Below are 12184 nucleotides of genomic sequence, written 5' to 3' on the forward strand. Positions count from 1 at the left end.
CAAAACATAACATGTTGCTAATAGCAGCCTGGCACCCGACAGTAGAAGTTGATTCATTGCTCTCCGTGCCAGGTGACGTTACTTTCTCCAGAAGTTTAACCGTGCTGTACTGCCCTTTCGGGTTGTTTTTCGCGGGAGAGAGAGTTTTGCGTACCTTCACATGACCGACAACGCACAACAATGTACTTGCCTTTGACAGACTCAAACTAATACTCAAAATAATGATTGTATTTCCAGCTACAGAACGCATACGTTTCTCTCCCCATCCTGAGATTTTTTTTCGCTGGTACCAAAGATTGTCTTGTGATAGGGAGATGTATGGGTCTGTAACACTTACAACTGGAGCATAAAGGCTAACATCGATCACGAGAGGCACCTCAGCCAATCATATCCGGTGTCTAGTCTCCTTGCCTGCGTTCCGCACGGCGATAGCATTGGCTGTTACAAGTTTTTAGCTTAAGGTGGCAGGCTCTCCATGGAGTGGCTTTGGTAGTACATTCCGCGCAGGCGCGTTTCAGTTTGATGACGTTGCGGGTGCGACAGGCAGGCATCCAGACTTTGAAAAAGCTATTTCGCTTTTTACAATTTAAATGATAAAACAATACAAGGCAACGATGTAACGCAGCTGTAACGTATAGTTACCTGGGCTTGGAACTATAATCTAATGACTATTTTAGGAATTATAACCCATTAAATTACTCCGTTACCAAAAAAGTAATCAAACTACAGTAAGGCGTTACTGCCCAACAATGGATATTATACAGCTGCCTCTTTAGTATTTTAAAACTATTAAACATCAATATGTTTGTTCAGGCAATATTTGCCTACTCTGATTATATTAATTTCGTTTGAAATAAAATTGAATATCAAACAATGGACTCTTCTCGTTTTCAATTCAAATAAAAAAAGCGGGAAAGACGGTGGTGGGAAAGTGTTGGACGTTACGAGGAAAAATTAGACACAGAAAAAAAGGAAAGTGAAATAAGTAAAAGAATCAATCAAAATGGAACCACTACAGGAACGCTATTGGAAGCAGTATATTTCAGGAGCACTTGCCGAGGTAGGGCTGGCCTCGGCAGGTACATAGGTACATAAGCGCTGACTACCCGGGATCTCCAACCTCTGAAATGGTCTGAAGAAATTTTCAAATAGTGGCTAACCTTATAATTCAACGCCAGATTTGAAGTCTAAACAACTATATTCTCACCTCAAAAACGACATTTCGTGACATAATAACAATAGTATTTCCAAATGTATTACTTACAGTTGTGCATTCTCTCTTCCGCCATTACGGAACGTCAGTTGGAGCGAACTGAATTCTGGGTTATGGCCCGCCCCGTATCAAGTTCGCACAAGTCACCTCCCTATGCAACCTCGATAAAAGGGGCGCATCAAGAACACATCCGGGGATTTGAACTGCACTCGGTTAGATGTGAACTTTGATTTGGAACAGGACTTGGGCTGCTTCTGATGAATAGTGGTGGCGAGATGAAGCATCATGAAGCTTTTTAGCCAAGTGGTTCTCAAAGGATTCATTTCTCGAGGCTTCATTTGCTCACAATACCATCTGGTGTCCAAAAAGGGTAAAACAAGCAGATACATTACAGATGTGCCAGACGTGGTCTGTGATACACTGTATTTTGCGCCAGTTAAGGCTAAGAAATAGCGGTGAAGAAAAAAAATCAATTTCCACATAGACTAATCTATTTATATGAATATAATGTGTATTTTCTGGTGGTATATAATATTATTGTATAACATAACTGTGTAAATAACGTATTGGCTTGAAATAAATGTGTGTAAATCAATTATTTGGTCATAATAGGCAGAAGGGGCAATATTATTATTCTAAAACTGGAAAGTGTCTGTGTTTAACTGGGCATCGGGCAGTGAATGTGATTGTGGTACTTGGTTTATATAGCTGTCAAAATGTCGCGGCAAGATTCGTACCGCTTACTGAACCACTTAGGCGGAAGCGAGGCTTCAGACGTCATCTATGACATCATTGGTCTAAAGCGATACAAGCCTCGATACGCGGTTCACTGAAAGCTTCCAGGATTTCTCGACACACGCTCCGAAGCCTCGGCTCAGAACGTAACATCACTACTGATGACGTTTCACAAGTCCACAAGGACACAAGTACAGACAAGGACGCATATTCGTGGCCTAATGGTTAGAGAGTCGGACTCGTGACCAGAAGGTTACTGGTTCAATTCCCAGGACCGGTGGGTAATGACTGAGGTGCCCTTGAGCAAGGCACCTTACCCCTACTTGCTCCCCGGGCGCTGCAGTGATAGCTGCCCACTGCTCCGGGTGTACGTGTGTTCACCACTTGCTGTGCGTGTGTTCACTACTCTCTGGATGGGTTAAATGCAGAGGTCACATTTCGGGTATGGGTCACCATATCTGACTAATAGGTCACTTTCATATTGAGAAACGGCCACTGTTTAGAATGGCGATTTTCTCACGATTTACAAGTAGTTAAGGAAACATTTGAGACATTGTAAGTACTCAGCTGAACAAAATATATAACACTAGCTTAGTGGTTTTTGGATATTTTACTGCAAAATACAAACTGCATCTTTCTCCAAGTTTGTGTAAGCCAAACCTGCGCATATTTAACGCAGTAAATCATGAAGACCTATCAAACGCGGCCTATTTGCGCCATTACTTCGCATTTTTCACTTGCTTGAAGTAAGTGCTCGTCACTGCGCTACAAAGTAACAGTGTGCTGATTCATCTGCATTAAAGATACAAAGACATGAAATGTGGCTATTTTTGTCTGAAGTAACTAATGAAAATGAAAGAACCCACAGCAACGAAGAAGCACAATCGAAAAAGCAAACTTCAAGTGTCAAGCTGTGGTTAGTATTGTAATGCAGTGATTTGATTTGTCCATCTACAATGCATTGACGATGAAAAAGAATGAGGGAATTTGGTTATTAGAAGTTCAGAATGATTGGTAGTGTAACTGTGGTAGCAGGCGAGTGACTGTGAGGGGAAAAGTTGTGTGCGAGGTCGCAAGTGGCGTGAGACACAAGGTAACGATAAGTAGACCACACTGTGATACAGCTAATAAAGTAATTCACCAGAAAGTAGTCTTGAACTAGTAAATTACGAATTTATGGCAACTTCTAAAGGTGTTTTAAAATATGGCGCGATACCACATACAGTATAAAGACATTTTTTAAATTAACAGTAGGGTACGGCACTTGTTTTATAGACGACTTCACAAGATGTTGGCTCAGCACTGGTCCTCCTGCAGCTCTTCCGGTTTTATGGGGGTTTTTTTTGTTTGTTTGTTTTTTTATCTCAGATATTTAGTGGTCTGAAAATTTCTAACTAAACCACTAGGGCCAATACTGCAGTACCGAATCTATTGTTCTTAGGCTACAGTATATAATATTATATGAACTTTTTGATAATTTGGTATAGGCCTATACAGTTTAGTATGACATGAGCTTTCATATGTAATTTATTTTTACTAACAACACTTTTTAAATGTGTAAATATAATAATTGTATAAAAATAATAAAAAACTAAACCTCTATATCCTATGCCTGTGTGCTTTAATGTGTACGTTATGTATTTACATAAGAATACTATATTATTATTTTTACAGCTCACATTTATTATATTTTTTATCCGTGTACTGTTCTTCATTTGATAATAGTAAGTCTGTACCTCTGTTGGAAGTCAAATAAGTTAAAAGTTAAATAAATTATTAAAAAGTAATTTGCAATAATAACATTAACAAAAAACATTGTTTTAAATGGTTTAATAAATAGGCAAAATAAACAGTCAGATCTGGTTGCATTTATTTCTCAGGGACAGTTGAGGCTACAGTGTAAATTTCACACAAAAAATCAACCTGTATAAACATTGAATTTGTAAAATGTTATGATGTTCTGCCATATTACATGTGTGAGAGCATTATTTTTTCATCATATTCTTTTTGTCATTTTTTTCAGGTTTCAGTAATACAATATAACATTTAGGAGCAAATATACACAGCAGGAGACCAAAGGCAGATGCTAGAATAGCGAAGACATGGACAGCGACCGTATACTTTCCACGTGTGCTCACATAAACTGGAATGAAGGTAATCCAGACAGCAAAAAATATCAGCATGCTGAATGTGATGAATTTAGCCTCGTTAAAGTTATCTGGTAGTTTTCTGGCCAAAAATGCCAGTAAGAAACACAAGCAAGCCAGGAATCCAATATATCCTAATACACACCAAAATCCAACTTCAGATCCTACCGTACATTCAACAATTAAAGTTGCACTCATGAACTTGGTGTTATGCGAAGCAAATGGTGGTTTGGTTGTTAACCATATAATGCAAATAAGTGCTTGTACACAAGTGCACAAGATTACACTTGATCGTTGTTGAGCAGGACCAAACCATTTCATGACATCACTGCCAGGGAGAGTGGCCCTGAATGCCATTAAAACAACAACAGTTTTTGCCAGAATGCATGAGATACAGAGAGCAAAGCTGATTCCAAAAGCTGGATACCGAATCCGGCATAGCCAGTCAGTGGGCTTTCCTATAAATGTCAGACTTATCAGAAAACATGCGGAGAGGAACAGGAGGAGAAGCAAACTTAGTTCCATATTATTCCCTCGTATGACTGGGGTCTTTCTGTACTTTATAAACACACCAAGCACTGCTAATGTTGTAAAGGCCCCGAGTGCTGAAACTGACCACAGAACTATTCCCAAGGGCTCCTGGAAAGACAAAAACTCTAAAGTCTTGGGAATGCACTGGTCTTGGGCTTGGTTTGGCCATGTCTCCTTTGAACATGTCAGGCAATCTATTGAGTCTGTGGGGAAAAAATTGTGGAAAGGGGAACTTACAGTATAACACTAATATTCGTTGCTTCCAGAAATACTAGTAAGTGTGGAGCTGTAATGCAATTCACACCTGTTTGATTACTGATTTCTCCATCTGCACATGGTATACAGTCAAAGCAGCAGATTGGCTTTCCTTTTTGCCTGGCCTTCCTGGAGCCTGGCAGACAGCTTTTACTGCACAGTGATTCTGGTGCCTAATGACCACAGCACAGGAGGCAGTAGACAAGCACTGCATAATTTCAACTTTATTCAAAATGTTCTGTTCTAAATTATCAATACAACAATTTGCTTGAATATCTGTACAATGCAGTGCCAAATTACAAACATATTTTTATGTGCATTTGTTTAATGCAAAATAAAAGCAACAGTACATTTCAGATTATAGTTAAAAATTTTAATTAGTTCAGACATAAACATTAGGTAAAGTTGAAGAAAAAGCAAAAATAGCAAGTAATATCTGGTGATGAGTGGGATGGCACACACCTTCTCTCCTCTGTGCCAATTAATTATTGGCTCATCTATTATTAGGTCCTTGTCCTCTTCCAGGGATGCATCATAGAAACCCAGCTTCACCAGCTGAAGGGAGCCGTCAGATCCTCTTTGCCAGTTCATCAGATCATAGGATGCAATTGGGTCACCATTGTCATCAAATCTCACCTCTTCCCCTAATGTTCTGAAATTTGTTCGCTTCATGTAGTACAGAAGCTTGGATGAAAGTAGAAAGACAAAATGATGCAAACCAAACACTTAAAATAAATAAATGTGTGTTTTTAGAGAATATAGGCTTTTTGTTGTGTAACAGAAAGTAACACACACCTGCCATGGCAGAATGGGATTTAGACTCCCGCATGTCCCGTTCTGAAAAGGGCCCTTTCCTGGGATACATGTGCTCATGACATGTAGTGCATGAGCTATGAGATATACAGCTTTGTAAACATTGTAAGAGACTCTGAGTTGTGAAACATCTGAATAAGTAGTGTACACATCATCCAGACTCTCACTGCCATTGCAGGGTGGCCAGTTCTGAGCATCCTCTCCATGTACATGAGTATTTAAAGACCCCTTTATCCGACAATGGAAAGTCTCTTCCCAAAAATCAGAAAGAAAATGGAAAGTTTGTGCAACTGGAACATTTACAGTTTTGAGGTAACTGCCAAGATTTGGAATATCAGCCCTTCTTATGGCAAAACCCAATGTTCCCTTTAAAAAATCACAAAAATCCTCCCAAAGAACTTGTGATGTGGCCCAGGCCTCACTAGCAATCCACTGAAGATGTGTCACATTTTGTCGTCTGCACTCTTTTAGGATACTATGCATTTCTGATTCTCCAGAGAAGTTTAGTATGACTGTGGCAGAAGAGGATTTTAAAATGTCCACAAGCTCCTTTACTGCATCTTGAACCAGCGCAACAGGATAAAAGTGAACATAAGCAGGACAAATATTAAATCTTTCTGATTCTTTCAGGAAGAGCTGAATGGCAAAGCGAGCATAGTCAAAATACACACCAATCACCCCGACCCATGTCCATTGAAAATAATGGACCAGTTTTACTAGAGCCTTTATTTGAAAGACATCACTTGGCATTGTCCTCATGAACGCTGGAAACTCTCTCTTGTTACTGAGACAGGAGCAGGATGCAAAGTAGCTCACCTGAAATCAATTAAAAACATGGTTTAGTAAGGTCAAAACTGCAACTAATAACTAAAAGAAAAGGATTTGAGCATAATAGCAAAATCATTGGACAAAAATGAACATAATTTTATATACGAAACTATACCCAGAAATTGTTTATATACTGTATTTGATCTTAAGTGAATCAACGTATACAGGAACATATAAATACAACATTAAAGCCTCCATATCAAAGCTTAAAGAAATTATATGTAATTGTGAAGAGTTCAAATATAAAATAATGTTTTAATATATGTTTGTTTTACCAAAGGTATTTTGAAGGAGCCCAGAGTTCTCAAAACAGTCATGGATATTCCTGATGCAGCATCTCCCACAATCACAGGACTGGGCTGCTTTTGTGTGTCTTGACAGTCTTGTCCCTCTCTGCCTCTCTCTGGCTGTCCATTGACCAGGAGGAGAGATCTTTTAACAGATACAGGTATGTCATCACAGCTATCTCTGATGTGGTAACCAAGCGATAGATTTGGCAATAAGTCCTGCTGCTGGTTTATTTCTTCAACAGCAAATATCATCGTCTGCATCCACCTCAGTGCTCGAGGGGTAAAGCTGCAAGAGATTTCACACACATGCATGTTGAAGACATAACACACCAGCAACATAACAAAGAAAAGCATGCTTTAGATTGATTTACGATTTGTAAACAATTGTATTTTTATCCACATAACATTTGACAGAAAATAGAAATCTAACACACACAATTTATATTCTGTTGGCTTTGGCTTGGTCCTGAATGATAAATCTGATGATACAGGGCTGAAATGCAGTGGAAAAAGCCCCCCCAAAACGACATCTCCCCCCTGGTAAAAGCTGAGAGTATCCTCATCTCCCTGATACGTGCACTTGTCTTTGCTTTGAGACTGACTGTGCACACCGATAGACAGCAGAAGGCAAAATGTGAGCAGAGTTGCAGAAAGCCGTGCCATACCTGACAGACAAATGCAGCTGGTGGGCACAGAATATATAGACAATCAGTGATTGAGGGATGGTCTTATTTTTCTTTGCAGGGAAATTCACAAACCAATAGCATAATAACTACAACCATAGTTTCTGATTTTACTGATGAAATGAAATAGTAAAATATTTGCGTGGCTACCACGGTATCTAGTTTCTTACACCAGGATGTATAGGGCTGTGACTTTGTCTTGATAAAATTTTCCTGGTCAGTTTATTTTTTATAAATCCACATAATCTTCAGAGATTTAAACGGATGTCATGTTTGACGTTGTATAGGGCTGTGACGTATGCACGGTAGCACAATGCAGTGAAACAAGATCACCATCTCATATTCAATGAAACTCACTGACAATAGCTTCAGTTGACTGAGTTTCATTTATTTTAGATTTAAGATCTCATTGTTACAGGTATTTCATCATATGAGATGTCTCTAATTTCAACCTTAATTAGTAAATAGCAAAACAAAGTTATTCTGGTCTCTGGCCTTATTTGATTCTTGTTTAAGTAAGTTATTTTTGGTTTTTAACGATTGGACTTATAGCATAACATATTGTTACCGTATCCTAAAATAACTGTAAGGTCAATTTTATCATTTGCTGTGAATTGATTGTTTCAGCTGCCAGCCCAAACTGTGAAAATCACCTATTCTACTGTATTTCTTGTTTATTTAATTTATTCATTCACTGGCCAACCTAAATGAATTAGGCTTTGAAATGAACCAACCCACTTATACTGAAATGTGCATAAAGTGACACACTGTTACTCAATATCATTATTTAGCAATTATGTCTGCAGAAAAAAAAGCCTTTCTTCCCATTACTGATATCAAAAGATTACTTAAAAATTAAAGCCAGGCCTGATTTTTTTCCATCTGCAAGTCTATATTACTGAAAGTAAATATCAAACAGTATTTTGTTATAGTAGTAAACAACAAGAAAAGCAAAGTGTATTTTTACAAGCAACGTTTAATATACCTTAACAGCAAATTTATTGTTGGCTGAGGAACATTCATGGGTTCTGCATTGTAAATTTCACAAGCATAAAATAACCTTTAAACATTAAATATTTATAATTGTGTGTGAGAGAGAGAATATTATTTCTTCATCATACTTCTTTTGTCATTTTTTTCAGGTTTCAGTAACACAATATAACATTTAGGAGCAAATATACACAGCAGGAGACCAAAGGCAGATGCTAGAATAGCGAAGACATGGACAGCGACCGTATACTTTCCACGTGTGCTCACATAAACTGGAATGAAGGTAATCCAGACAGCAAAAAATATCAGCATGCTGAATGTGATGAATTTAGCCTCGTTAAAGTTATCTGGTAGTTTTCTGGCCAAAAATGCCAGTAAGAAACACAAGCAAGCCAGGAATCCAATATATCCTAATACACACCAAAATCCAACTTCAGATCCTACCGTACATTCAACAATTAAAGTTGCACTCATGAACTTGGTGTTATGCGAAGCAAATGGTGGTTTGGTTGTTAACCATATAATGCAAATAAGTGCTTGTACACAAGTGCACAAGATTACACTTGATCGTTGTTGAGCAGGACCAAACCATTTCATGACATCACTGCCAGGGAGAGTGGCCCTGAATGCCATTAAAACAACAACAGTTTTTGCCAGAATGCATGAGATACAGAGAGCAAAGCTGATTCCAAAAGCTGGATACCGAATCCGGCATAGCCAGTCAGTGGGCTTTCCTATAAATGTCAGTCCGATTAGAAAACATGCACAGAGGAAAAACAGAAGAAGGAAACTTAGTTCCATGTTATTCCCTCGTATGACTGGGGTCTTTCTGTACTTTGTAAACACACCAAGCACTGCTAATGTTGTAAAGGCCCCGAGTGCTGAAACTGACCACAGAACTATTCCCAAGGGCTCCTGGAAAGACAAAAACTCTAAAGTCTTGGGAATGCACTGGTCTTGGGCTTGGTTTGGCCATGTCTCCTTTGAACATGTCAGGCAATCTATTGAGTCTGTGGGGGAAAATTGGGGGGAAATTGGAAAATATAACACTAATTTTGCTTCCTTCAAAAAATATTAAATGTGGAGCGTTAATGAAATTCACACCTGTTTGATTACTGATTTCTCCTTCTGCACATGGTATACAGTCAAAGCAGCAGATTGGCTTTCCTTTTTGCCTGGCCTTCCTGGAGCCTGGCAGACAGCTTTTACTGCACAGTGATTCTGGTGCCTAATGACCACAGCACAGCACAGTCCGAACTCTTATCTTATCTGAATATAAAATCTAACTAAATTAGTCATCTATATATTAAATTCTGCATTACACATTTGTTGCGTAACAGTGCATACAGTATTTGAATATGCATATGATTAATGCAAAATAAAATCAACAGAATAAACCGTGCATTTCCATTTAAAATTGCGAAATTGGATGCTGCTTAGTTCACATATAACCATAAGGCAGAGTTGCAGGACAAGCAAAACTAACAAGTAATATCTAGTGATGAGTGGGATGGCACACACCTTCTCTCCTCTGTGCCACATAATTATTGGCTCATCTATTATTAGGTCCTTGTCCTCTTCCAGGGATGCATCATAGAAACCCAGCTTCACCAGCTGAAGGGAGCCGTCAGATCCTCTTTGCCAGTTCATCAGATCATAGGATGCAATTGGGTCACCATTGTCATCAAATCTCACCTCTTCCCCTAATGTTCTGAAATGTGTTCGTTTCATGTAGTACAGAAGCTTGGGTGAAGATTGGGAGACAGGATGATTCAAAATAAAGCACACACATTAAAATGAATGAAACTACATTTTTAAATGAGAAATTAGTACTATTCTTTATTTAATCATTAATAAGTAACACACACCTGCCATGGCAGAATGGGATTTAGACTCCCACATGTCCCATTCTGAAAAGGGCCCTTTCCTGGGATACATGTGCTCATGACATGTAGTGCATGAGCTATGAGATATACAGCTTTGTAAACATTGTAAGAGACTCTGAGTTGTGAAACATCTGAATAAGTGGTGTACACATCATCCAGACTCTCACTGCCATTGCAGGGTGGCCAGTTCTGAGCATCCTCTCCATGTACATGAGTATTTAAAGACCCCTTTATCCGACAATGGAAAGTCTCTTCCCAAAACTCAGAACGAAAATGGAAAGTTTGTGCAACTGGAACATTTACTGTTTTGAGGTAACTGCCAAGATTTGGAATATCAGCCCTTCTTATGGCAAACCCCAATGTTCCCTTTAATAAGTCACTAAAATCCTCCCAAAGACCTTGTGATGTGGCCCAGGCCTCACTAGCAATCCACTGAAGATGTGTCACATTTTGTCGTCTGCACTCCATTAGGATACTATGCAAATATGATTCCACAGAGAAGTTTATTATAACTGTGGCAGAAGAGGCTTTTAAAATGTTCACGAGCTCCTCCACAGCATCTTTGATCGGTGCTACAGGATAAAAGTGAACATAAGCAGGACAGATATTAAATCTTTCTGATTCTTTCAGGAAGAGCTGAATGGCAAAGCGAGCATAGTCATTATTCACACCGATCACCCCGACCCATGTCCATTGAAAATAATGGACCAGTTTTACTAGAGCCTTTATTTGAAAGACATCACTTGGCATTGTCCTCATGAACGCTGGAAACTCTCTCTTGTTACTGAGACAGGAGCAGGATGCAAAGTAGCTCACCTGAAATCAATTAAAAACATGGTTTAGTAAGGTCAAAACTGCAACTAATAACTAAAAGAAAAGGATTTGAGCATAATAGCAAAATCATTGGACAAAAATGAACATAATTTTATATACGAAACTATACCCAGAAATTGTTTATATACTGTATTTGATCTTAAGTGAATCAACGTATACAGGAACATATAAATACAACATTAAAGCCTCCATATCAAAGCTTAAAGAAATTATATGTAATTGTGAAGAGTTCAAATATAAAATAATGTTTTAATATATGTTTGTTTTACCAAAGGTATTTTGAAGGAGCCCAGAGTTCTCAAAACAGTCATGGATATTCCTGATGCAGCATCTCCCACAATCACAGGACTGGGCTGCTTTTGTGTGTCTTGACAGTCTTGTCCCTCTCTGCCTCTCTCTGGCTGTCCATTGACCAGGAGGAGAGATCTTTTAACAGACACAGGTATGTCATCACAGCTATCTCTGATGTGGTAGCCCAGAGACAGATTTGGCAATAAGTCCTGCTGCTGGTTTATTTCTTCAACAGCAAATATCATCGTCTGCATCCACCTCAGTGCTCGAGAGGTGAAGCTACAACAGATTTTTCAAACACTTTGCATTACGTAACTGTAATATAAAAAGACCATTAGCTTTAAAGTAAGAGCATATAATACTATTTTAATAACTGTTCTTTTACACACCAACCAGAAGATAAAACTATAACACACAATTTATACTCTGTTGGCTTTGGTTTGGTCCTGAAAGAAGAAATCAATGCAATAGGGCTGGAATGTAAAGGAAAAAGCCCCCCCAGAACAACATCTCCCCCCTGGTAAAAGCTGTGAATATCCTCATCTCCCTGGTAAATACACATGTCCTTTGTTTTAGACTGACTCTGCACAACAATACAGAGCATTAGGCAAAATGTGAGCAGAGTTACACAGAGCCGCGCCATAACTGACACAGACAGATGGAACTGGGGGTGCAGAATATATAGACA

General features: G+C 38.7%; 2 protein-coding genes across 2 annotated transcripts; both read right to left on the minus strand.

The window, feature by feature from the left end:
- Positions 1 to 3933: 3933 nt before the first annotated feature.
- On the minus strand, positions 3934 to 7475 carry LOC130562629 (extracellular calcium-sensing receptor-like). The gene is made up of 6 exons (XM_057347753.1): positions 7249 to 7475; positions 6798 to 7098; positions 5677 to 6510; positions 5344 to 5565; positions 4931 to 5054; positions 3934 to 4829 (listed from the first exon to the last, which is right to left on the minus strand). The coding sequence occupies exons 1-6, from the start codon at positions 7473 to 7475 to the stop codon at positions 3934 to 3936; spliced, it is 2604 nt and encodes an 867-aa protein (XP_057203736.1).
- Positions 7476 to 8599: 1124 nt separating this feature from the next.
- Positions 8600 to 12139, minus strand: LOC130562628 (extracellular calcium-sensing receptor-like). Its single transcript, XM_057347752.1, has 6 exons — positions 11913 to 12139; positions 11475 to 11775; positions 10354 to 11187; positions 10007 to 10228; positions 9590 to 9713; positions 8600 to 9495 (listed from the first exon to the last, which is right to left on the minus strand). The coding sequence occupies exons 1-6, from the start codon at positions 12137 to 12139 to the stop codon at positions 8600 to 8602; spliced, it is 2604 nt and encodes an 867-aa protein (XP_057203735.1).
- Between the last annotated feature and the right edge of the window lie 45 nt (positions 12140 to 12184).

The sequence above is a fragment of the Triplophysa rosa genome, linkage group LG12 (genome assembly GCF_024868665.1).
Source record: "Triplophysa rosa linkage group LG12, Trosa_1v2, whole genome shotgun sequence".
NCBI classification, from domain to species: Eukaryota; Metazoa; Chordata; class Actinopteri; order Cypriniformes; family Nemacheilidae; genus Triplophysa; species Triplophysa rosa.

Bases quoted from the DNA above. Each gene is read 5' to 3' on its own strand.
- LOC130562628 (XM_057347752.1), bottom strand. From the start codon at position 12,139: ATGGCGCGGCTCTGTGTAACTCTGCTCACATTTTGCCTAATGCTCTGT. The intron at 11,776-11,912 runs GTGTGTTATAGT...AATCTGTTGTAG, and splicing joins AAGCCAACAGAGTATAAATT to CTTCACCTCTCGAGCACTGA. The intron at 10,229-10,353 runs GTGTGTGTTACT...TCTTCACCCAAG, and splicing joins ATCCCATTCTGCCATGGCAG to CTTCTGTACTACATGAAACG.
- LOC130562629 (XM_057347753.1), bottom strand. From the start codon at position 7,475: ATGGCACGGCTTTCTGCAACTCTGCTCACATTTTGCCTTCTGCTGTCT. The intron at 6,511-6,797 runs GTAAAACAAACA...AATTGATTTCAG, and splicing joins GCTCCTTCAAAATACCTTTG to GTGAGCTACTTTGCATCCTG. The intron at 5,566-5,676 runs GTGTGTGTTACT...CTTTCATCCAAG, and splicing joins ATCCCATTCTGCCATGGCAG to CTTCTGTACTACATGAAGCG.